General features: G+C 35.8%; 1 protein-coding gene across 4 annotated transcripts in view; it reads left to right on the top strand.

Annotated features, from left to right (window-relative positions):
- The first annotated feature begins 4,286 nt into the window (after positions 1-4,286).
- The window catches only part of LOC149834400 (cold-responsive protein kinase 1-like), a 34,283-nt gene continuing 11,263 nt past the window's right edge, over positions 4,287-27,306 (top strand). For 2 of the 4 annotated variants that reach the window (XM_090011375.1, XM_090011378.1), the window contains exons 1-6: positions 4,291-4,348; positions 5,114-5,454; positions 7,340-7,477; positions 9,980-10,095; positions 10,244-10,454; positions 10,617-10,854. In XM_090011375.1, coding sequence (XP_089867501.1) covers positions 7,396-7,477; positions 9,980-10,095; positions 10,244-10,454; positions 10,617-10,854 — 647 coding nt within the window. In that variant the 5' untranslated portion in view covers positions 4,291-4,348; positions 5,114-5,454; positions 7,340-7,395. Of the gene's footprint in view, positions 4,349-4,865; positions 5,455-7,339; positions 7,478-9,979; positions 10,096-10,243; positions 10,455-10,616; positions 10,855-27,306 lie in introns of those variants that run through there. The other 2 variants (XM_090011377.1, XM_090011376.1) reach the window with 2 other exon arrangements.

Genomic DNA, 27,306 nt, shown 5'->3' with positions numbered 1-27,306 from the left:
GATGTTCAAAATCATAAATAGTTGACATTATTAGGACACTTTTACCTTTCGCAACTGCGAATTTAGGCATTTTTGCGATAAAAATGTATCGCTCGACGAATATGTCCAACACCCACTTAAATCCTAAATTGTAGGTTTTTTATGTGAATTGAGACCTCACAAACTCGAATAAATTTATCTATGAAATCTCAGTGAAACTTAAACTATAAATCACAAATATTATACTCTTTTGCATATATTTCATAAAATCACAAAAATATATGTGTGAAACTCCACTTACCACTAAATTTGCAAATATTATACTTTTTCACATATACTTTCCGAAATCGCATAAATTTATGTGTGAAATTGCACTTACTACTTACCACCAAATTTGCAAATATCTTACTTATTCGAGTATGTGACACAATATCGTATAAATTTATAACACTATTCTATTTTGTGAAATCCCACTAAATTCTCAAATATCTTGCTTATTCGCATATACTACACGTTCTCGCATAACGTAATTTGTGAATCACTTAATATAACAAATATCATACTTAACTATTTGTGAAAGCATAACACATATGCGATATTGCTTATTTGTTGCAAAATATTTTCTCAAATCATATATAAACTCGTTGTGGTATGTAACCCAATTATTTTCACATAATCTAAAGTTTTTTTTTGGTTTTTATCCCCAACCAATGGTCTCCAACCTGCTTCCTTTCCAACAAATATTTTCATCAAATATTTCTGGCAACTATTCATCGAAGGTATTGCATCATTGTTAAATGATCGGAGACATGTTTTTCTAATAAGCACAATGTGCCCCTTTTGTTTAACGACTAAATCAAACATTGTTCCATTTTATTTAATGGCTAAATCAAATATTGTTTCATTTTGTTTAACAACTGAATGAAACAATGCTCACTTTTGTGTTTTTTAAATACTTTTTGAAACAAAAATATGTTTTTTGTTTTTTGCAATGCAAGTTTAATATTTTTTGTGTTGTTATTGTAGAAAGATTTGAATTTGTTTATTAATACAATTTGACCAATAAGAAGAAGGGGACTGCACCCATATCGTCTAAAATTTTTCAAGCACAACAACAAAAGCCAACGAAGAACTATGAACTGGGCCATCTTGATAATTTGGAAGCATGACTTATTGTGCATAAATGGGTAGAGAGGGAACCACATCCATGGTAAAAAATGTAGGTGTCTGATGTTTTCCATAAAAAATGCACCATCGATAATCACATACAACTACGTTCAAGCAGTGAGCTATAAAAAAAACCTGAATTATCGTAAAGTGAACAACTACAAATTTTAAAGTGGCCCGTATCTAAGGCAGAATGTCCATAAAATGTTAAGCAATTCGCAGGCATAATATTGTCTCACATCCTAAAAGCATCTAAAGAGGAAGAGGGTGACCCATTGGCTGACTATGAGGTTGTTGTTGACCTCAATGTCCAAATAAATGGAGATGGAGATGCGGCCACCAGTAGTGGCAGTGGTGAGAGGGTAGAGAAAATACATGTTCAAGGGCCTAAGGTTAATGTGGACCCTCCTTAGGAAGTAGATGTAAGTGAGGGTCATGTGGCTGGGTCGGATGCAAACATCATTCAGGAGTTCGATGTTGCTCTTTATGCGCAGGAGAAAGTGCATGCTCCAATGAAGAGGTCGCAGCGGAAAAGAAAGTCTGGTGCTCATGGACATGTAAAAATTCATTACAATTGACTGATTTCACTGATTAAATTCACACACACACACACACACACACACACACACATATATATATACACTGTACATGAATGCAATTAATTAGTTTGTCATGTATATGTGCAAAATATAGAAATTCATTGTAATTGACTAGTTTCATTAATTAAATTGATATATATATATATATATATAAATGAAATTGATTATTTTGTCATATATGTGTGCAAAATGTAGAAATTCATTGCAATTAATTGATTTCATTGATTGAATTGATATATATATATATATATATATATATATGAATTCATTGAAAATAACTGATTTGACTAAAATTAATTTGGATTGCAGGATTTTCAGCCAATTGATTAAGGAAAACCAACATCGTGCATGCATCGGTTCTACTAGAACCAAGCACACCAATGGTTTTTAACATTAACGGAGGAAGCGAATGAGTTGTTGGATCAAATGCATTTTCGTAAATTCTTGGAGATTACACCATGGGACATCACTCACCCACTCTTAAAGGCTATTGTACTGTTTTGAAATCCGGCAACCAACACATTCTAGTTCAAAGATCTTGAGATGACCATCATATTGAAGGATGTGACACGAATAACCAGATTGAAGTGCCACAGAGAGACAGTTAGTGAACAATGATGGAAAAAATTCAAGCAGTTGTGTGATATTTATTTACAAGTAAATGATAATACGTTCGAAGTCAATAAGATCAAGTTTTTATGGCTTATGAGCAATTATGACCTTAGTGCCATGAAGGATCGAACGAAGGATTACCCGATGATATTTCTCTTCAAACTTAAGACTGGCGCAAGGGCGGTGAAGACATCTACTTGTCGTCCATGGAACGTGCTACCAATGACGATTTTGTAGATTTTCAGTAGATTGCATGTTCTTTAACAATAAAAAGGGTCTTTTAGGGAAAGAATAAAGTTGGAGAGAAGCACAAAAAGACCATAAATGGATAAAAGAGAAAGTTGACTCTTGCACTTGAAGAAATCTGCATGCAAAAGAATATGATACGTACTCTAGAGGATATGATACATACTCAGGCTTATCTTCTGGAGAACACAAATAAGGTCATCAAGAAGCTACAATCGCAGCAATCAAAACATCCTCAACTGTAGAAATTTATTTGATTATTTTTTATTTATATATATATATATATATATATATATATATTCGAAGATCAACATTGTAACTCATTGATTTATATATAATATGAGTTGAATGTTTCTATGAATGAATTTTTATATAAAGTCGTTTATTTGTCATTGATTTAATGTTTAAATGATTGAAATGTAAAACTTAAACCATTGTTGAATGTTTAAACTGACTGTTCTTGCACTTAAAATGATTTGAATGTTTAAACTAAAAACGTTGTTAAATGATTTGTATATAACGTCATTGTTTATATGTTTATATATTTTCAAATCATTTGAATGTTTAAATAATTTTAATGTCTATTTGCTTACATTCAATGCTATTTGTGTTGTTATATGAGAAAATTCACAATGGGTTTATATATGATTTGAGAAATTTGCCAAAAATAAGAAATTTTGTATATTTGTCATAATTTTATAAATATTTAAGCATGATATTTGTGATATCTGAAAATTCACAAATAACTTCATGCGAGAGCGTTCAATATATGTGAAAAAGTAAGATATTTGCAAAATTAGTAGTAAGTCTTAAATATATTTATGCAAAATATTAACATATATGCGAAAGAGTATCCTATTTGTGATTTTGGTGGTTTCAGTTTTACCGTAATTTCGCGAATAAATTTATGTGAGTTCGTGAAGTCTAAATTCACATAAAAACTTGTGAGTCTGGATTTAAGTGGGTATTGAACATATTGGATGCATGGTACAATTTTATCACAAAAATTACTAAATTCATAGTTGTGAAGAGTAAAAGTATCTTAACGATGTCAGATATTTGTAATTTTGGACATCGAGAGAACACAAAAAATTAAAGGGTCTTTAGGAAATCGCCTCAAATTACCCATACAATATTGTCTTTTTATGATAAAAGTAAGTATGGGTTTGAATTGTGAATGATTTTAGCTATGAATCTGAGTTATCAAAGAAAGTAACTAGTGTTGTTTTTCTACGTAATCACATAAACACTTAATTCATCGCATATTCATTCAAATGCCACAGCTGAAACTTATGAAAAATAAGTAGGGGCGTAATGGTAATAGTATTCTGGTCTGATTTTCAATGTAACTTCGCAGTTTCCACTTGCAAGGATGCCTGTCTGACCTGAAAGCGGATCAGGTCATGCTGACATCATGGCCATCCGATTTACATTTTAAAAAGGTCAAAAGTCAACAAAACCACGTGGCATTCATCCAAAATGCACACAGACGGCCACGATGTCCGCATGAGCAAAAACGCTCATGTTCAGCATGACCTGATCTGCGCCCGTTTGACCTGGATGTTCACACAGCTGTTGACCTTTGTCTTTTATCCTCTGGAAGGAAATTTCCTTGGTAACAGATCAATGTAGGATGTAAAATTGTCGGCTGGTAGCGTATAAATCATCCCCAAGTTAGCTTCTGTCTCTTGGGCTTTGGAGTTTCGGTCTGATCCTATGCTCTGCACGGCACATCCATCCTGCAGGTGACCTTTTTTTTCCTTCCTTTTTCTGTTGTTTTTTCATTAAAAAAAAGTGTTTGTTTACTTGGCTGCAATTGAATAAAATTGCTGACGCTGTCTGTGGAATCTATGAACTAGGAATTTAGGATGGTGTTCCAGTCTGTCTTCTGAAATGAATCTGTTCTGTTTCTTTTTTTTTTGGAAAATTTCAAAGGAACTTTTCAGTTTTCCATAGACGAGTTTTTTGTTTGCGTTTGTGTTTGATGATGGTATTGTCGAAAAGTTCTTAAAGCCATGTCAAACATGGAAGATTTTGGTAAATTTTTCCTCCTCCTCCTCCCTCTTCTTCTTCTTCTTCTATTTCTTTTCCTTTTTTTTCGTTGTCTTTTTTTTAAATACCTGTTTTCAGGTGATGGTGGTATTTTGGAGTGACAAGGTGGGTGATTCCATGTCTAATGTATTGATCAATAAAGGGTATCTCTAAATATGGTGATTCTTCTCTTGAATGTACAACAGTTAAATACTTTGAGGAATTCTGTTGCTGTTATAGAAGTTGGAAAGCTTCAAATTTCTTTGTGTATTTAGCATACATGATGGAGCTCTTGATCTGATTCATGTTGTGTCGTATGTTAAAGCCAACAGCTTGTTTTGGAGCGGTTTTTTTGGCTTATTTGATGGAACTAGTGTTCTATGCTCCTGCCAACATGGTCCCGTGCTTGCCATGGATTTCTGATTAATTGTAAACTTGGGCTACACTCTCTAAGATAAAAGTCCCTTTTATGGATTCAGGGCGTCTTGTTGCCAATTCATATGGCGCAAAAAGTTTCTGCCTTCAGTATGCAAAGCGAACTCCATGACTGAAAGATGTGTCTGGAAAAGTCTCAAGCAAAGCATTTGGCAAATAGATTCTCTCCTCATGCCAATAGATTCCTCTTCATACAAACCTGTGCTGCCACCTTGTGTCGTATTGTGACATACAGAGCAACTGAGGGTTTCCATGGAAGTCTGTGACGCTGTAGGCATGTGGCTGATGTTTCAATTAAAATGTTGATCTCTATCAAGCAGTTGCTGAACGGAAGTTGGAGTATACAAGTTGATGCATTTTGTGGTTTACAGTAACCTCTTTTCAGGCAATACACGGCAAAATTCCAGGCTCATATATTTCCCAACATGCCTATAGCTGTAAATGTCATATGAGAAAGCTACAAATTTTTATATTAGAGCTCATGCCCTTCCGTAGCATTCTTGGTGTCCTGATTGCAGCCATGAAACTCAGCAATTTGCACAATATTCCGATCCTTTTCATTTATTTTTTCAGTTTGGAGTATCAATTTGCCAATGCTTTGTGCCTATTTTCAGGCTGAATTTCTTTCAGCTTTGTCTGTGGCATGGCTAAAGAACATGGTTCCATCTTCTTGGTGTGACATTCATCGCTTACTTCACGTGTGTTGATCATTTGTCATTAACCTTGTGTCTGTAGCTTTTCATCATCACTCACCATCAAAACTACATTATTGATAATCTTCCTTTCATTAAGAAAAAGAAAAGGAAAAAGAAGAGCCTGTACACAGCTGTCTTGTTCTTGATCTAACATCTAATGGCTTAACTTTTTCAGATTCAGCTTTTCTTTTTGTGCTTAATGGGTTAAAATTTGATTTCTATGTCTCATCTGTTGGAGTTTTTGTGCCACCTTATTGTTCTCCTATTTATAGTGGTCCTGTTATCTAGAGTGTTTCTCATATTAGGAGGTTTCATTTAGGCCTTACATTTCCTTTCTCTGTTATGGGTTCTTAGATTTTGTTCTTGCCCAATCTTTCATCAGATTCAAGATAATGAACCATCAAGAAGGCATCATTATGAATCTTCATAGTACACCCAAATCATTTGTGTGTGAAAGCGTAGGACAACCATGTATATAAGTATGACTAACACTGTTTTGTCTGTTATATTTAAGAAGTTTGAAACATTGGTCGGAAGTAGAGTCTTACAGCTCTACGGACACAAGTAGGCTAAGTAGTATTTAACTTTTACAGGTTGAACAACTATGGAACCATAGGCTAAGCATATCTAGCAGACTATAGTGGACCACCTCTCTGGCAATTGTGGGATAAACAACAAACATGCACAGTGAAGGATGTTTATAAACAAACACAAATCAAAGTCCCTTTTTTGGTGATGTTGAAAAGAAGAGAACAGGAGGTTAAGTCTTATATGAAATTTAAATGGTTCTGGATCATGGAGATACACCTGCAAATACTTGATGGCCTTTAAATAATGATATATTCCAACAAAAAAAACTGATTCTGAGAGCAACACATGTCAAAAGTTTTATATTTTTCTTTTTTGTTTTGAACTTGAACATGAATGTTAGAGATCGAAAAATGGGGGATCTGAGATTCAGTATTTGGATTTTGAGTGGGCTCTATGCCAAATCCGATGCCTTGTATTTCACATCCAAAGGACTCAAATGGTACCTTGTAGCGAACCAAGTTATAATTGAAGTAGTTGTCAGCATATGCAGTGACATTTTGGATCTTAGTGTTAATCTTGAGTTATTTATGCTCTTAAAAGTTCTCTTTCTGGTTCTATGCTTAGGAAAATACTTGGTGTTCAAAGTTTTATCTTTACTATTACTAGGGGCATCCAATTATTACCATGATAGCATATTAACTATGGTCCAGTCCCTCTTTTAAAAAGAGAAAGTTGTGAGAAATGAATTGTTAAAAGTGAAAAGAAAGAAAACAAACCATTTTGTTTCCCATCTCATAATCTTTTCCTTCATCATTTTTATCCTCTATGAGCTAGCGCCAGCTTGGAAATGTGTAAGATTGATAAAACACCTGTAAGTTTTATTTGAGAATTGAGAGGCATACAAATGGATATCTTTCGCTGCACACATATGTAGCCAGAATCCATGGTGAAAATATTGTGCTTGCTTTGGTGGTAATAATGTCTGAGTACGAATTTTTAGTTGAGAGCCGCTTGTATTTATAATCAATAGCTTATCTTTTGCAGGATAATTGTTGGACTTGCAACAGACATAGAGAAAGATTTGTCACCTTCAGACAGTTATGATGTGTTTCTCATTTTTGTCTAGAAGAACAGGCTCCTCTGAATTGAAACAAATTAGGGATGAAGATAAAGCTATGCAAGGTATGCATGTCATTCATTTAAGGGTTTGTCTGAGTAATGTTGTTAGTGTTAAATAATATGTAATCTCCTAGACTAACTAGGAATTAATCTTTCTTTTATTTTAGTTAGTATAGTTTGGTTAGGATAACTTTTCATTCCTCTGATAGTTGTTGGGGTTCCTTCCATTATCATTTTCAACAAAATGAGAAGGTTTGTAGCTTCTAGTATGATTTTTGGGCTTTGACATGGCAAATACGAATTCTTCATCTTTTGAAACGGAAGACTTATTTAATCTATTCTCTTCCATAGTCAATTCTTCAAGAGTTTTCACTATGGAAGGAATACCTCCTCTATGAAGGAGAGCCTACTTGGTTCCCTCAAATTCAGGTCTAACCTGATTAATAAATTGGTAGAAATGCTCCGTTTTAATTTGGTTTTCATGGAGTTTTATGTCTTGTGGGAAATGCCACTTTGGCTCAAGAAGAGCCAACTCATCCCAAAAAAGAGAGAGTGTATTGTGGTATTCTCTAATACTCATCTCTTCTTAAGTCATGGTTCTCACATTGTTTTGAACATTGCATATGTGTGCAATATCTTTAAGACTATACATGTCTTTAAGATATTTTTATATTTCCATGCATCACTTGTGAAATCAAATTTCGCCAAGCTAAAACATTTGTGGATGTCCACACTATTGCTGAGTCATCCAATTACTTTAGAATGGCCCATTCTCCACTCTTTTCATAGTCGGAAATGACTGTACCCATTTCCTCTCTTTGAAGTGCAACCTCCTTCCCATTCTCAATTTTCGTAAGAATGAGCTTAGGCTCTTTTTCGGTACCGTTTACCAAGCTCCATAGTCCTTTTTCTCATATTTTGTGTTTTACTATGGATGCCCAAATCACATAGTATCGTTTAGGCGTACGGGAATGGAGACCATTACCTCCCTTTTATTCTCCATTTCTTTACAATTCGAAGAAAAAGGGTAGAGAAAGAGATAGTGGGGAAGAAGAAGAAAAAAAGAAAGAAAAAGTAATACAAAACTTTTTTGAGAGGTGGCACGCTTCTCGGTGCAACAATCTACGATTTGTTGTATCCGCTATGCTCACGATCCTCCTCTTGATATTGTCACGAACTTTCTTCTAAAATTCGCTTTTGGACCACCAAAGCTCTGATACCATGTAATAAAATGGATTGAATCCAATAAACATGCAAGAACACACTTTCAATCAAGTAGAATGCTTGATTGAATCATCAAACCACCCACACAAGGGTCTAACAAATTTGTTATTGCATAGTCACTCAAAAAATGAGTTGAGAATACAAGGCCATAAAGGGCCTATTTATAATACAAATGGACCACTAGAGAGCATCTCCAATATGGCTGTTGGGCTGCTCTATGACGGTTGGGAACAGCCCCAACAGTTATATTGGAGCTTCCCCAAAACAACAAAAACCGAAAAAATAAAAAACAAAATAAAAATAAAAGTAAAAGATAAAAATAAAAGTAAAAGATTGTCAGCCCCTAATGGGCTGACGCCTATTACAATAAAAGATTGAAATACCCTTCTTGGGTATTTCGGTTTACAACAAATGTGTATATATATATATATATTAACACTTACTTCATGATATGGGTGTTCAGAGCACAGGAGCATCACAACTATTCTGCGATAACAAAAGTTTTATCTACATTGCCAACAATCTGACATTTTACGAACGAACCAAGCACATCGATATGGATTGTCACTATGTACGAGTGAAATTTCTACACGGCACCATTGATCTTTCCTATGTTCCTTAAAAATATCAATTGGCAGACTTCTTTACCAAACTTCTCACGGCTCCTCGATTTCACTTTCTCTTGGACAAACTTTCGATTATCCAACCGTAAGTTTGAGGGGGAGTGTTAAATAATATGTAATCTCCTAGACTAACTAGGAATTAGTCTTTCGTTTATTTTAGTTAGTATAGTTTAGTTAAGATAACTTTTTCTACTTTTTATTTTTCATTTTTCATTTTTGACACTTATAGACCTTTTTGACTAAGTCAACTTTTGACTAAGTCAACTTTTGACTAAAGTCAAAAAGGTAGAGAGACGTTGGACTCCCAACGGCTCTATTTAGAGCCGTTGGGAGCCCAACGACTCCCTCCCCTTAGCTCTTATTTCATGTATAAATATGGGGCAAGTTCCCCTTACAATGTATTATTCAAATGTAGGTTTTTCCCAACCATTTAATATAATTCTTCTTCCTTATTGCATACCCTTTTTCGGGTATTGGAGTTCAACCTTTGTGGTTCTTTTTGTGTAATCCTTTTAAGACTATTTGTAGTCTTATTTGGTGGTGATACGTAATCTTACAGTTAGAATGTTGGTGCTGTAAGTTTTTAATATCTAAGTCAACTTGAGGTGCTGAATGAACTTTATGATACCATGATATCCAATGGAACTCCTGTACTTGTTGAAATATCTTGAAGAAACCAATGGAGGATTTTATTGCTGATTGCATGTTTGTACTTCAGAAGTTACAGGCATCCAAGATGTCAAAAAATTCACTTACGAGGAATTGATAAGTGCTACTAATGGCTTCAGTTCTGGTAATAAAATAGGAGAAGGGGGTTTCGGCTCTGTATATAAGGTAAAACCTGTTGCATGTGTTTAATCCTTTGAACAGTTCTTTGGTTGCAACACAACTAAAATGATTCTGCAGCATCCTGCTGAGGATTTTTGTGGAATTAAGCCTAATGATTCCTGATGCCTGATTTCCTCTTGTACTTCATGTTCAGGGTAGGCTTAAAGGTGGTACACTTATTGCTGTTAAGGTCCTTTCTGCTGGATCAATGCAAGGTGCACGCGAATTCTTGACGGAGATTACTGTCATCTCCAAGGTTGAGCATGAAAATCTTGTTAAGCTTCATGGTTGCTGCGTGGAAGGAGATCACAGGATACTGGTCTATGGTTACGTTGAGAATAATAGCCTCTTTCACACCCTTCTTGGTAATTTTTTTAATCCTAATATGTGTAGCGTTCCCTCTAAGAATATTTTGTCCTAATGACATTTTTGGTAGAGGGTTAACGTACATCTTTTAAGAAATATACAGTGACATGGTCGATGTACATATATTTCAAAAGAAATATAACATGGTTAATATGCATCAGGTGGACACTGCAATGGCATTGATTTTAACTGGATGGTTCGTTGTAAAATCTGCATTGGTGTTGCCCGTGGTCTTGCATTTCTACATGAGGAAGTTAAACCACATATTGTTCATCGAGATATAAAAGCTAGCAACATCCTTCTTGATAAAGATCTTAATCCTAAAATTTCTGATTTTGGTCTAGCAAAGCTTATGCCTTCAAGCGTGAGTCATGTCAGTACCCGCATTGCAGGGACAATGTAAGTGTGAATCTTAAACCTCAAGTTTGTAATTGATTTTATACTTTTTGCAATCGGTTGGCACATATGTCTGATTTGTTATCTTCTCAAGAGAGAAAAAATCTCATAATTATTTTTTCAATTGCTTTCTATGTAGTCAAAAGCAGTAGGCAGTGCCTAATCAGTAGACCCCTAAAACGACTAGTCGATTAGGTGGGACTAATCGGTACCCTAATCAAAAAATCAACAAGTATACAAAATATACTTAAAAATATGTTTAATTCTTTTGGTAACATGATGTTTGCATCACACAAGTACAATACACATGCTTTCACAAAGTATACATAACCAGAATGTACATATATATAATTGTACACACACACATATACATTCAATGATTCATAATATGTTCAATATAATAATCAAAATATGCTTTCAGCCTTTCACAAAAAACTTGTTTTTAGCATGCACGCCCTTGCGTGCACGCGCGCATGCACACACACACACATATACTAGCTGCCTACACCAATCCATGCCTACCACTGCCTACGGGGATTTTGAAGGGTTCTTTTCCATGTTTTTCTCGAATTTGACTGTAAAGATGTGTTCTATTTTATAGGAATGGACTCTTGCATTATTCGATTCCGATGCACAGGTAGGTTTTTATAAGGTTTGAAAATCGATGGTGCAAATTTTTTATGAATATCATTAATATTCAAGGCTTAAAAAATTTGTTTTTTTATCAAAAAAACACGATCCAAGTGTAGTTTCCTAGCAAATCGACCATGCCAAACTCATCTGCATGGCCAGATTTGGGAAAACAACTCGGAAATCCCCCTTCGGTCGCAGTAGGCTGCCATAGGCACCTAAGGCCATAGGCAGCTGCTCCCTTCTCATATATATATATATATATATATATATATATATATATATATATATATATATATATATATATACAAAAAAAAAAAATTAGACTTTCAGTCTTTCACAAAAAAATTCACAGAAGCACAGTAACACATACATATAATCAGTAATACTAAACATGCTTTCAGGCTTTTATAGAAAAATTCACAGAAACTCACACATATATACAAGTAAAATCATACATATATATGTCACTTTCAGCCTTTAACAAAAAAATATACCAGAAACAAAGTAACACACACATATATAAAAAAACATAATCAATTAAAATTAACTGTACATTCTTTCAACGTTTCACGGAAAAAATCCTAAAAGCAAAGTAACATTAACATGCATATATAAAACATAATCTATATATAATTAACTAAGCATGTTTTCATCATTTCACAAAACAAATTACAAAACACACACACACATATATAATTATATATAAAAAACAAAATACATATAATAATAATAAATGACTAAACTGACCTTGCACCTAGGCGAGGGTGTAATCAAATCTCAAATAAAAATATACTCACAATGCTACTAAGAGCATACAAGAAAGTGCTCAAGAACGAGGCCACAAAGGCAATACACTAGCCACCAATGGGAAAATACAAGGCCACTAGGGCACACTCACAATTGCACACAAAAGAGCACAAACAATATAAAAAACTATATTTTATTCACTGTAAAATGCTTAAGAAAAGCATTCAAATACATGAGAGAGATCCCATATATATAGAGAATAGAGGGAGCAAGAGGGCTAGCCCAACTAGCCATTGGACTAGTTCAACTAGTTTTACTATCCATGCTGGGCTAGTCCCAATGGCTAGAACATATTCAAAAATAAAAATAAAAATAAAAATAGAAGTACAAAAATGCCCTTAATGGGCATGACCTATTATAAAAGAAAAGACAAAAATGCCCCTAATGGGCATGACCTATTACAAATAGAAAGAAAGAAAATACAAAGGAATCCTAAGGGAATGTATATATATATACATATATATGTATATCAACACATATATACATACATATACATATAATAATTATACAAGTTAACACCCCCTCAAACTTACGGTGTGATAATTGAAAGTTTGCTAAGAAGAGAAATGAAATGAGGTGAAGGTAAGGCCTTAGGGAAGTCACATAGGGCAGCTCAATTGTTCCTCTCAAATACTTTTTTCTAACATAGTGACAATCCATCTCTATATGCTTTGTTTGCTTATGAAATGTGTGGTTGTTGGCAATGTAAATAACACTTTTGTTATCGCAAAATATCTTCAAAAGATTAGAGATAACTCCCATAAATTCGAGAAGGCTTCTCAACCAAATAATTTTTATAGTTGTTACCATCACATAATATTCAACTTTCGTTGGAAATAATGAGACCTTTTATTGCTTCTTGCACCTTCAAGATATTAAAGAGTCCCCTAAAAATACAAAAGATCTAGTAGTTGAGACTCTATCATTAGGGTTTCCTCTTCAATCTGCATCGATATAAGCAATTAATTCCAAAAACAATGAGGATAAAAAAAACCTTTACTTATAGAATTTTTGATACATTTGATTATCCATAAAACAACACTCATATGCACCGTTGTTGGTACAAGTTAAAATTGACTTGTTGAATGAACAACATGAGCTATGTCTGGCCTTATAATGGACAAATAGGTTAGAAACCCGATCAATTGTCGATATGGTGTTGAATCTTTGAGAATGATTTCATCTTTTAGTCTTAATTTTGCATTGACAACTTTCGACGTATCTACTTTCTTGTCATATAAGATTCCTGATTTGGCTATAATATCTTATTATCCTCAAAACAATACTCATATACACCATTGTTGGTACATGTTAAAACTGACTTACTGAATGAACAACATGAGCTATGTCTGGAATGGACAAGTAGGTTAGAGACCCAATTAATTGTCAATATAACACTGGATCTTTGAGAAGGATTCCATATTTCAGTTTTAATTTTGCATTGACAACTTTCAACGTATCTACTTTCTTGTCATATGAGATTTCTAATTTGGCTATAATACCTGTAGCCAGCTTCATTTGAGATAGAATATATCTTTTGGGTGAGTAAGCCACATCTATACCTAAAAAATATCTCAAATAACCAATATCAGACATCAAAATGTTTTTTAAGAATAATTTTAATTTCTTCTACTCTCTTTTTGTCACTTCCAGTAATAATCATATCATCTTTGTATAATAAAAGAATTTCAATGTTAGAACCTGTATCTTTGACAAAAAGAGTAATATCAGTATAACAAGGTATATAACCTAAATTCAACATAACTTTGCTAAATCTATTGTATCAAGCTTAGGGACTTGCTTAAGCCCATATAAAGCTTTTCTCAATAAAAAAGCTTTTCTCTTCTCGATCTCAGACCAAGAGGAGGATCTATATACACTTCCTCATTTAGGTCTCTGTTTAAAAATATATTTTTAACATCTAATTGGTAGACAAACCATTTCCTTAAGGATGTTAAGGCAATGAGAGTCCTTACACGTGCAAATGTTTCTTTATAGTCAATACCATACTCTAGAGAGTAACCTTTAGCTACTAATTTAGCCGTATATCTTTCTAAAGATTCAACTCCTTTAGTTTTAACCTTAAAGACCCACCGACATCTTGTAGTCTTCTTTTATGTAGGTAATAATTGTATCTCTCAAGTTTTAGCTTTTTCTAAGGCTCCTAATTTTAGGTTCATGGCATCCACTCATTTAGGAAGGTATTTAGCTTCATTGTAGGAAGAGGTTTCATGGAAAAAATGGACATACATATGACATGCTTTATACTTGGGTGTAAAAGACTCATAAGATATAAATCTATTGGGAGGTCTAGAAACACGATCAAACTTTCTAACACTTGATTCTTTGGGAGTTTGGTTTTGAGTAAATCTATCAAGTGCAGAAGAAGGATTTTCAATAGTTATTCGAGAATAATGTTGTTTATCATGAGTTCTGTGCATCAACATTTAAAGAATCATTAGAGTTATCAACATGTATAATCTCATTATTAACATGCTCAATCTCTAAGTCACAATCATAATTAGATTTATCATTCTTTTGAAATAAATCAAATAAGGAATACTTGGTGTCATCCTTAGGGTTATCCATAAAAAAACTATTGTCATTTTCAAGAAAAGTAACATTCCTTGCAACATATAATTTGTCAATTTTCAAATCATAGCGTCAATATCCCTTTTGAATTTTCGCATAACCAAGAAATACACATTCTATAGCCTTAGGAGAAAGCTTACCTTTTCTTTAAAAAAAACAAAGCATTTACATCAAAAAACTCAGTCTACTCAAATTGAGAGTGGTTTTGTATAGTTTTTTAATTGGATAAATGTTTTGTAAAGAAGATGAAGGCATTTTATTTATAAGATATACCGCGGTAAGTTTACTTTCAGCCCAAAAATTCTTTGGAACACCTTTGAAAATAAGTAAAGTTCTTGTGGTTTAAATGATGTAACCAGTGTTGTGAAAAGCGTTGAGGCGTAGCGAGACGCTCTACCAAAAACTGAGGTGAGGCGTAAAGCGTAAGCCTCAAAATTTCTTTTTTAGAACTTTAAAAAAATTATAAAAAAATATCTGATTATTAATCTGATAGTAAAATTTGGCTACCAAATCTGACTTATTGGATTTGAATTTGGGTCAGCCAGATTACATCCTACTTGTTGAATCCTTAATTTGAGCTTAATATTGAAGTAGGATCCAATTAGATCCAGCCCAAGATCCAATTAAAGTCCTGTCAATTCATAACCATTTTGTTTTTTTAAAAAGAGTGGTTTTACCTTACTAGCTTGGGTTTGGTTCTAGCCATGTGGACCTGGACACAGTAAAGGCAGTTCAAAGTCAGGTGCGGGTCTGGACATATCATGCTGACTTGGTTCTTCATGATAGGAAGCCAAATAAGTATTTAACCTTCAACCGATTGCCATCAACTCAACTGGACCGAGCCTTGGAGACGTCCACGAAATATTAATTGAGTCAGCCCAAAAAAGGCAGTTCAGTTATATATCCTCTTCAAGTCCAGCTAAGTTAGCCATAAAGTCCACAACACTGAACTGAGACACACCCTCCCGAGCTTAGGTCAAGCCACCTGGAACCCGAGTAAGTCAACAGTCACTAGAACAGTCAACATGTAATATTTTCAAAATCACGATATTATCGTTTAGATTAAAATATCATGATTTTATTTCGATATTTACGGTCATATCAGCACAACATGATTAAACTATCAGTTGTTTTACGTTGTATTTAACGTTTCATTCTTTGGAGTTTAAACTTTTATTTAACGTTTTGTTCTTCGGAACCACGGAGAGAGAGAGAGAGAGAGAGAGAGAGAGAGAGAGAGAGAGGAGGGTGTCCCTCAAGTTCTGGGAGGAGTGGAAGCCTCTCCTGAGGGCGAAGGCCCCCTAAGAGTCCTTGGCCTCCCCTTCCTCTTTGGCGTATCGACCGGATACGCCGCCAGAGAGCTCTGCATGAGCGCCACCGCCTTCGATGCTGGCCCCTCTGTCCGCCTCTCCTACCGTCCCAACGAACCCGCCCACACCTTCTGCCTCATCATCAAGACCGACATCGGCCCCTTCGGCTCCCCCGCCACCTCCCCACTTTCCATGAGAGTCGAGTTCGACCTCCTCTGCGGCGGTCGCAACCCCAAGTTCTTCGTCCGGTTCAGCCCCCGGGCAGGTGATTTCTTCGTCAAGAAGATGGCCGGATCGCCGCCGATCGGATTCTCCGATGATCCTGCCTTAGGCTTTAGTAATTTTTTTTTTGTGCCTCATGCCTCTGGCTTGCACATTGAGGCACAGAGGGTCGCGCCTCAAGGCGAGGCGCGCCTTTTGCGCCTCAAGGCGCGTTTTTGATAACACTGGATGTAACAATATTTTCTTTCGGCCAAACCATTTTTTTGTGGGTTTTTTGGACAAAGATCTTTGATGAGTAATTCCATTTTCTTTCAAATAATTTTTGAAATCATTTGACAAATACTTTCCTTTTGAATCTGATCAAAAAATAATAATATTGGTTTCAAATTGATTTTTCAAAAGCTTATAAAATTCTTTAAAACATAAGACCACTTTGGGTTTAAGCTTAAGAAACTAAATCCAAGTATATCGATTATACATCAATAAACACACCATAATAAGAAAAACCTCCTTTCGATATAACGGGAACTGGTCCCCATATATCAAAATGCACAAGTTTAAAAGATTTATGAGAGACAAAGGTTCTAGAGTCAAAAGGAATGAATTTCATTTTCTTAAGAATACAATCATTATACATAAATTCTTTTTAAATACAAGAATTCTTCAAAAAAGAAAAGCAACAATTTAGATACATTCAAATGACCCAATATTTTGTGTCATAAATCAATATTTTTTTTCTTTGCAAAATTATAAAAAGATTATTTGGGAATTTGAAGATAGTCCATGTAGTAGAGATCTCTCCTCCTATGGCCTTCCTCAATCAACTTCCCTTACTGGTGATCTTGCACCCAACTTTTTTTTAGATAAGAAGGATGTTAAATAATATGGGTATATATATATATATATATATATTTGTATGTACATACACACATAGATATGGGTAACTATAATATGTACCACAACCTAGGGGTATTTTGGTCTTTTGACCATTGTAATAGGTGTCACACCCTTTTGTTCTTTTTTATTATTTTTATTTTTATTGTACATTGTTGTATTGTCAAAGGCATTTTTGTTCGTGACAATACAACAATATTATAGCTGTTGGGAGCTCCCAACGACTAGATTTCTAGCCGTTAGGGACCCCACAACAATTATTTCTTCTAGCATCTCTCCCTCTTTTGTATATAAATATGGGCCTTAAGCCCCTTGTAAAGTAATGCATTTTGTGTGCATTTGATGTTGAATAAAGATTATTTTTTACGTTGTTGTGTGTTCCTCTAAGCCCCTAAGTGGTTATTGTGCTTTTGTCCTTTTGTGGGTTTTGTATTTGCTTCTTATTTGAGGCGTATGGAGAGCTCTTTGTTTTATTACATGGTATCAGATCCATTGCTATTTTGATCGTAGTAAAGCGTGCTATTGTGGATATGAGATTGTGGACTCATAGTGCCCAAAAGAATTCTGCCTTCATTTTCTTCTTCTTCCTCTCTATCTCTCTATCTTTCTCTCTCTTTCTCTTCTTGTACCTATGTAGGATAAACGAGAAGTGATTGTCACCATACCTGTGAGGCTAAATGACATAAACTATGTGATGTGGGCATCCATAGTGAAATACAAGATTTGGAAAAAAGGTCTATGGGGCTTGGTAGATGGATCCAAGAAGGAACCAAAGCACCGATAAGAGTTGCTTGATCACAACCGAGCTCAGATTCCATGTAAGAAGATGAGTTTTTCACCAAACGAAGCTTCAACCAAAATACCGAAAAGGATCACACACAAGAACCACAAGGGTTCATACAACGATACCCGAAAAAGGGTATACAAAAGAGAGAAAAGAAACATATATTTATTGAATGGGTAACACACCCTACAAAAGCATAAATTACAAGGGGGTAAAACCCCATATTTATAATACAAGGGAGAAAGGGAATGAGGGAGTCGTTGGAGGCTCTAAATAGAGCTGTTGGGGGTCCAACGACTCTATCTTACTTTATGCCTTTTGACTTTGGTCAAAAAAGCATAAAGCCTATTATGTCTAAAAAGAAACTAAAAAGTAAAAGAAACCTAACTTAGTTAAATAAACTAACATAATCCTAACTAAACTATAAAAGTAAACTAAAACCATGAGATTACATATGAAATTATGTTACATTATTTAACAATGTTTATGAAGAATTTTTGAAGAAGACCATCACCATATGTGACTTCTATAATATCGTGTATTTTCACACTTAGTCAAATTAGTGATTTTTGAAAATTTAGCTAAGTATAGAAGAAAAATCGATAAATGCTCAATATTAGGCATATGCTCTTTGAGACTGGGATTGGCCCAAGTCTCATCAATAAGGTCTAAATAAGCCAACTGAAAGGTAATAAAAAGTTTTATTTTCAACCTTTAAATTCAAGCGAAATTCAGGTTAAATTCAGATGAATTTCGGAGGCGAAATTCGAGTTATATATCGTTGGATGAGTCTCGAAATTCTGAGCGCAATGGTATTTTACTTTTTTAAATTCGGGCTCTGGTTGGCCTGAAAATTGTAATTTTTCAAAAAAGGACCGCCTCGACAAGCTGGGTCCGGATTTGGATCGGATTGGATCCAATGCATTTGATCCAAATTAATATGGATCTGGACTCTATCCAAGACCCATATTAATTAGGAATTGATCCAGCTCAGGATCCAATTGGAATTCATATATGGATTTGGATATTGGATTTGGATCCATATATAAATCCATACCCAAACAAAAACATAGCTTTAAATTCAATATTTAAGTTTAATTTGAGGTTAACTAGAGTTAAAAAGACTCCCAGAGGGATAAGGTACCCTCTGAAAGTTTTTGGATACTTAATTATTAATAAATAATTAATTTATTATTAAATTAAAATTAATTCCGAATTTTAGTTTTGGTTAACTAATGGACGCCCTAGCAGAGTCCTTAAATTGCTAAGAGATAAGAATAAAAAGTGTTATTAAAAAGAAGAAAGACTTCTTTAGGAGAAAAATTTAGAAAAGTCAGAATTTAGAATTTTAAAAAAATTGGAAAGAGGGTGGAGGACTCCCAAATGGGAAGTCCTCTCTACGGCCCACATTAGAAGGGGCTGGAAGGATAAGGCCCTATTCCTCTACAAAAACTCAAAAAAAGAGAGAGGAAAAGAGAGAGAGAAAGGAAGAAGGAAATCTGATTTAGATTATATTTTTTTAAGGGAACCATGAATCTGGTCCGGTTTCCTATCTTTGAATTAGAGAAAAACCGAAATATTCATGATTGCTAAGTATATTTCAGATTTAGGATTGGATTTTGTATTAAAAGCATATTTTATTCAAGCATGCAAGCATGTTTATATATATATATATATATAGATAGATAGATAGATAGATAGATAGATAGATAGATAGATAGATAGATAGATAGATGTGTGTGTGTGTTTGGGGGGGGGGGTGACATGGCATACATGCAAAGGTATGGATATGTACACCGACTTGTTTACAAATAGATATGTATTTTTAAATGAGCCTATTCGCTTATATAGGATTGTGTTTATAAATGTGCAGATCCATGTGTGTCATGAATCTGCATATTTATATGAATAGGTAAGTCCATATTCAGATCCATATGTCTAAGGGAGGTGCAGATCCATGGTTGTTCGTGGATTGGCATATTCCTGTAGATGCGCAATTACTGCATGATTGTGAATCTACATATTCAGATGTGGATGAATATGCAGATTCATGTCATATATACACAACATATACTGAATTCGCAGTACAGGTTTCTTTTATACATTTAAGATATCATGGATTCCTACTTGGACTTCTTATTTAGTGTCTCTTTTTAATAATGTCTTAAAACAATTTCATAATTGGTATTTTTTTAAGACACCATATATATATATATATATATATATATATATATATATATATATATATATATATATATATATATTGTTGCCTTAGGTTGTAAAATTTGAATATGCAAGTTCACATACACACAAACGCACATTTTCTGCACTTACATTTGGTTATTATTGTCTTTTTAACAAATTGCGAACACAACAGAAATCTGCACGTCTTACGGTTATGGTTCATGTTTAATGTATTGACTTGACACTACTTAATTTAGTTAAACTATGTGCCCTGGCATCACGATTTATTGCGCTTCAGTTCCGGTTGTTCTTAGCTTTGCAAGCAAACTGAGTTGACACCAAAAATCTGCATTTATGGACCTATCAACTGCATTGACTTTGTTGGGTCCCTCTCACATAGCCGACTGCAGTCGGCGGCTTGGCCATGTGCCTCGGAATTTTAGTAACACAAGGAAATAAATAAATAAATAAATAAATAAATAAATAAATAAATAAATAAAAGAGTTTTTTTTCTTGTTATTTAGACAGTGGGCCAGCCCAGCCGACAGTCCACTGGGCAGTCAGTAGGCTGATAAAGCCCAGCCAAATCCCATTGGCTGGGCAAAAAAAATAGAGTAAATAAATGTTTTTTTTAGTTGTTGTCGGTGGTCGAGCTACTTGTTCGGCTGGGTAGATGGCTCGGTTTTTATCCCTAGTCGACTGAGTCGGCTGGGTGTAACGACCTCAACTCATACCCATGAAAAAAAATGCCAAATTTTTTTTTAACCATTACGAAAAACACTCCCAAAGACCAGGGGCCTTTACAGTTTCACCACGACCATAACCACACGGAATCTCAAAAGCAAGTCGCCTCACTGGGCCTCTGAAGGTGCGAAAAATACAAAAGTAGAGGTGTCAAAAATCCAAAGAATTTTGTGTATGAATTTCTCTAATGAAGCAAATAAGCATAAGAAATATAGATAAAATTTATGCAATAATTTAGAGGGATACTACTAGAACAATTTTTATAATTCATTTAAGCAGTAAAGATATTCATCATACAACATGATAAAATATCATAATATCAACCATGCATCATAAGGAAATAAGTATATATGCATGATTTAATGCATAACAGGAAAATACATGATGTCAGTGCACATGCATGAATAAATTATCTTTATCAAGTTCTTTTATTATATGCATATCCCTATTAGGATTTACACTATTTAAGTGCTTTTTTTAATTACAGTTGTCCGCAGATAATCCAAACGGGTAAGAATTTTCGAGGTCAAGTAGGGTTCTCAAGGTAACTTAGCATACAAGTTGTATTTTATTACTAGATTCCAAACTTAACTCTCGACTGAAACAACCTTCGGAACATTAAACCTTCACATCTAATGTTGGGACACCAGAGACCTCTACATATATTAGAAAACAAATAAAACAACTAAACATGAGCATTTAAACATTAAATATGCACAAGATCATACATAAGAATGTATACAAATATGAGTAAAATATGCATAATCAAATTTCTCTATGCTTATTATTTGCTAGTCCTCGAGCAAACTTTATTCCTAAACTAAAAGAAACCATAAGACATGCAAAGCAAAAGCCTAAATGCAAAAGCTAATGTACAACACCTAACTAGCCTAACTCACTTTCGTAGAAATCGCGGTTGCATTTAGCATATGCAACACGCCCTTTAAACCCCTGGATTACCTCAGTGGATGAGTAAGGTCTCGTGAGGGTTTGCAGTGATGCTACCCACAAACATCTATATCATGTATGCATTTAATCTTTTTTTTTTTAAATATTAGGCATTCAAGAAAGCTAGTTAGACACATATTTCATGAAATTGCATTCTCATAACAAATTAGAGTCAAATCACGCCACCACAATAGTAAAATTTATTTATACCTTTAAAATTTTGCAATTATTTATGTTTCTCTCTCATAAAATCATGCATATTCATATTATTGCCCATCTATCCTCACATGTATGTTTTTTGCACAGTTTTCACAAATTACCAAGCAATGAATTTTCATTGAGCTCTTTTTTTTCACATTGAGCACTATGTCAATTTTCAAGTTCATGACCCATGTAGCGAGCTTTAGGTCAATGACTCCTAGGTCAGACGACCTTAAGGAATTAGATACAAAATATCCCTCAGACCTAATTGCTCGAGTCACTAGGCCCTAGATTTTCATAACTAGATATAGTTTTCGCCTTGCCATATGCAATGCCTACACCTCTTAGGCTTTCTAATGAGTCCATGTAGCGAGCTTTAGGTCGGGGCTCCCAAACCAGTTGGCTTTAGGGCACCAGGTGTAGAATACCCCTCAAGCTTAATTGTTCGAACCCAAAAGGCCACAAGTGTCGACTAGACAGGAAGTTTGACTATCCTAGTTGCCCTATTTTCATGAGCGCAAATAATTTACATTGTGCCTATACTCAGCTACTAAGGATCAACTAAGAAAATCAAAACAAACTACACGTGTGCTTTTTTCTATCTATTCATTACTTGTTTTTCAAAAAATATTTGTGCATATTCATACATGTAATTCAAAACAAACTTTAACATTCATATACATTCTTTTCTTTGAAATCCACATAAATAATTACTAGCTCTAGATTGGTTTCAAAAAATAAAAAATTTCATGTGGGGCTTTAAAAATCTTCTAAAATGTCAATTCCTGCAAAATTCGTTAATATAATGCTAAACTTGTTTTCTCAAAGCCTAATTTTTATGAGTTTTAACAAAAACAAATATGTGGACAGAAAATTTTTGGGTGTGCATACCGTACCCTCCCCCATGCTTGAATGACACTGTCCTCAGTGGCATACTTCAATGCAAAATGTAAATGCCAATGCACACCTAAGGAAGGTAAGGATAAGAGTATAAGGGAAATGATAGATATGACCTGTTCATGAGTCGAAACCCACTTGAGCTAGCTGACGTCACATCCTTGCACCACCACCATACACTCTCAGATGCATGGTTTTCTGCTGAGTTGGCATTGCAATTGCTCCTATGAGGCTCCTTTCTGTCCTATACCTGCAAACTCATAAACACTAAAAATCACATAAGATCCATATATACATGACGTTTATTCATCTTAAGTAGAAAGCAAGAATAAAATGCAAACCACACAAATCCTAAACTATGAGTAATATACAAACCAAATGGTGTTGCCCTAGTCCTGGCAATCAATGAGATCCATAGACTCGATATCTTGTCCCGTAGTGAGATCCGAGATGTGGGGCTTCAGTCTCTGCCCATTGACCTTGAATATTCTCCTTGTACGCGGCTCAAACACAGTCACGACACCATATGGGAACACTTCTCTAATAATGTAAGGTCCATCCCATCTTGATCTGAGTTTGCTTAAGAAGAGCTGTAATTGAGAATTGAAAAGCCAAACCTTTTGCCCTGGGATGAACGATTTTCGCTGAATATGCTTGTCATGAAAAACCTTTGTTCGTTCCTTATAAATTTTGGCATTTTCATATGCCTCGTTACGTAGCTCCTCTAACTCGCTCAATTGCAATTGTCGCTCTGTTCCTGCTTGGGCCAGGTCAAAATTAAATTTCTTAATTGCCTAGCATGCTCTATGTTCGAGCTCGATTGGTGGATGACACGACTTCCCAAAAACCAATCGATAGGGTGACATGCCAATGGGAGTTTTGTACGCAATGCGATAGGCTCAGAGCACATCTTCTAATCTCTGCGACCAATCCTTGCGGTCTGGCTTAACCATCTTTTTCAGAATGCGCTTAATCTCCCTGTTTGAGGCTTCGGCCTGGCCACTCATCTGTGGGTGATATGGGGTAGCAATTTTGTGGAACACCGAGTATTTCCTTAAAAAGAAACCATGTGGATGTTCTTAAAATGTTTGCCTTCATCACTAATAATAGCACGAGGCACACTAAACCTACTAAAGATATTGTGCTTAATAAACTTAAGCGCCACTTTGTGGTTATTGGTTTTGGTGGCCACCGCCTCTACCCACTTTGAGACATAGTCCACTGCCAATAAGATATATAAATTGCCAAATGACTGTGAAAATGGGCCTATAAAGTCGATTCCCCACACATCAAATATCTCTACAATTAGAATGGGTACCAATGACATCATGTCCCGCTTGGACAAATTGCCCATCTGTTGACAGCAGACACGTTTCTTGCAGAACTCCGTTGTATCTTTATACAGTGTTGGCCAATAAAATCTAGACTGTAAAACCTTAGCTGCCGTCTTGCGACTGCTAAAATGGCCGCCACACGTTAGGGAATGGCAAAAACTCAAGATCGATTCCACCTCCTCCTCTGTTACACATTTGCGAATCACTTGGTCTGCAAATGCTCTGAATAACTTTGGGTCCTCCCAGAAATAGTACTTTGCCTGAGCCTTAAAGCCTATGTCACATGGGTGCGGGTGCGGGGGTGCGGCACTTTAAAAAACCTTGGGTGCAACAAAAAATAAAAATAAAAATAAAAAATTATATATATATAGAGAGAGAGAAGGGGGTCCGGGGGTTCCCCCGATGCGGGTCCCAAGATTTTTTTTTAAATTCCATAGGCCATTTCATAGGGCAAATTTTTTTTTTTTGAAAAAAATCCAAAAAATGGACCAAAATGACCCTAGGTGCGTTGACCGCATTCAGGCTTAGGTTGACCGCACCGGGTGCCGCACTCGCACCCGCGTCGCGTCGGATCGCGTCGCGTCGCGTCAACGCGGGTGTGGCACCTGTCTGGCCGAATCCCTATGACATAGCTTAAAGCATTGTATCTTACTTTTAGACCAATGCTCAGGTACGAATCCAGTCGCCAGATAATTTACAATGTGTGCAAACCAAGGAACACGTGTGCTCTGGACAGCCAACAACTTCTCATCAGGGAAAGTCTCGCCTATAGGTGATCTGCCACAATATTCTCACTCCCGCTCTTGTCTCGAATATCAAAATTGAACTCCTGGAGTAGCAGAACCCACCTAATGAGTCGGGGCTTGGTGCCTTTCTTGGATAACAAGTATTTGAGTGATGAATGATCCGAGAAGACAATGACTTTAAATCCCAGCAGGTAGGACCTAAACTTCTCTAAAGCAAAGACTACAACAAGTAATTCTTTCTCCGTAGTAGTGTAGTTCAATTGATTATCGAAGAGAGTCCTGCTTGCATAGTAAATAACATGGGGTTTTCGGTCTATTCGCTTGCCTAAGATCGCTCCTATAACGTAATTTGATGTGTCACACATGATTTCAAAGGGTAGTGACCAACCAGGAGGTTGGATAATCAGTGTTGTGGTCAAGGCCTTCTTTAAATGCTCAAAGGTCGCTACACACTCTGAATCAAAGGAAAAGGTTTGGTCTTTACTCAGCAGGTTGCACAACGAACTAGAAATTTTGCTAAAATCTTTGATGAACCGCCTATAAAAATCTGCATGCCCTAAAAATGATCTCACTTGCTTAACTGATGCCAGCGGAGACAACTTGAAAATAGCCTTGACTTTCGCCTTGTCTACCTCTATGCCTCTTGCCGACATAACATGCCCAAGTACTATCTCTTGTTGCACCATAAAGTAGCTCTTTTCCCAACTTAATACTAGGTTTGTCTCAACATATCTCTGTAATACCCTTTTTAACTTTTCGAGACAATCCTCAATTGAAGGGACAGCTGAATGTAGTCTTCTCTTGATCTTTTGGGTGTACAACCACCTGGTTATATCCTGAATATTCATCCAGGAAGCAATAATAGTTTTAGCCTGCGAGTTTCTCCAAGATTTGATCAATGAATGGCAACGGGAAGTGGTCCGTCCTCGTGGTAGCATTCAGCTTTCTATAATCGATATAGACTCGCCACCCAGTGGTTGTTCTCATAGGGATGCTCTCTCCTTTTTCATTCTGACCCACGGTGAACCCCAATTTCTTGGGCACTACTTGCGTAGGACTCACCCACTGACTATCATAGATGGGGAATATAATCCCTACATCCATCCACTTAACCACCTCTTTCTTAACGACCTCCTTCATGTTTAGGTTCAAGCATCTTTGTATTTCTCGCACAGGCTTGACATTCTCATCACAGTATATCCTATGCATGCAGAAAGACGGATCAATACCCTTCAAGTCCGCTGCAGACTACCCAATCGTTGTCTTATACTTTTTAAGCATGTGCATGACAACTCTTCTTGCTGAGGAGTTAGATCTGTTGCAATAATAACTGGCAGCGTGTTGTCCGTTCCTAAAAGTCATACTTAAGCGAAGCCGGTAAGAGCTTTAGCTCAAGTTCGGGAGAGCTCTCTATGGATGGTTTTGTATGGGACTCGGCTAGCTTATGAAGGGATTCAAATTTCTATGAATGCGTTGGTGGTCTGGACTCTACGGAAGACATGTTCATCCTACCTAACAAATCCCTACTTTCTACACTATTGATGGCATCTACATCATCGTACAAAACAATGTAAGACTGCCACAAATCGCCATGAATATACATTGATGGACCTGCTTCTAAAATCTCCTGTATCGTGTCAATCTGGAAACAGGCATCCTCTTCAGTTGGTCTCATGGCAGCATTGAAGATGTTTAAGCACACCTTTTTGTTGCCAAAGGAGACGTCCATCGCCCCCGTACGACAATTAATGCATGCATTAGCCGTTGCTAAGAACAACCTGCCAAGAATAATCGGGGTCTGTCGATGGGCATCAACTCCCTCCATGTCCAAGATTATGAAATCAACAGGAAAATAGAACTCGTCGACCTTGACCCGAACATCCTCCAAGATCCCTCTTGAAACCTTGATGGACCAATTTGCTAACTACAGGGTCATTGGAGTTGGCTTCATCTCCCCCAACCCAAATGAATCATAGAAGAATCCTAGCAGGATGCTCACACTTGCCCCCAAGTCTAACAGTGCTCGCTCAATGGTGATGTCTCCTATGACACATGAAATGATTGGGGCTCCTGGATCCTTGAGCTTTGGTGGCGTTTGGTGTTGTAGTACCAAACTCACCTGCTGGGGGAGCACAACTCTGGCAGGAGTTATGGCTCTA

The sequence above is a fragment of the Nuphar pumila genome, chromosome 6 (assembly GCF_984573655.1).
Source record: "Nuphar pumila chromosome 6, dmNupPumi1.hap1.1, whole genome shotgun sequence".
Lineage (NCBI taxonomy): Eukaryota > Viridiplantae > Streptophyta > Magnoliopsida > Nymphaeales > Nymphaeaceae > Nuphar > Nuphar pumila.
Note: the sequence above shows the minus strand (reverse complement) of the source record. Positions and strands in the feature narration are given on the sequence as shown.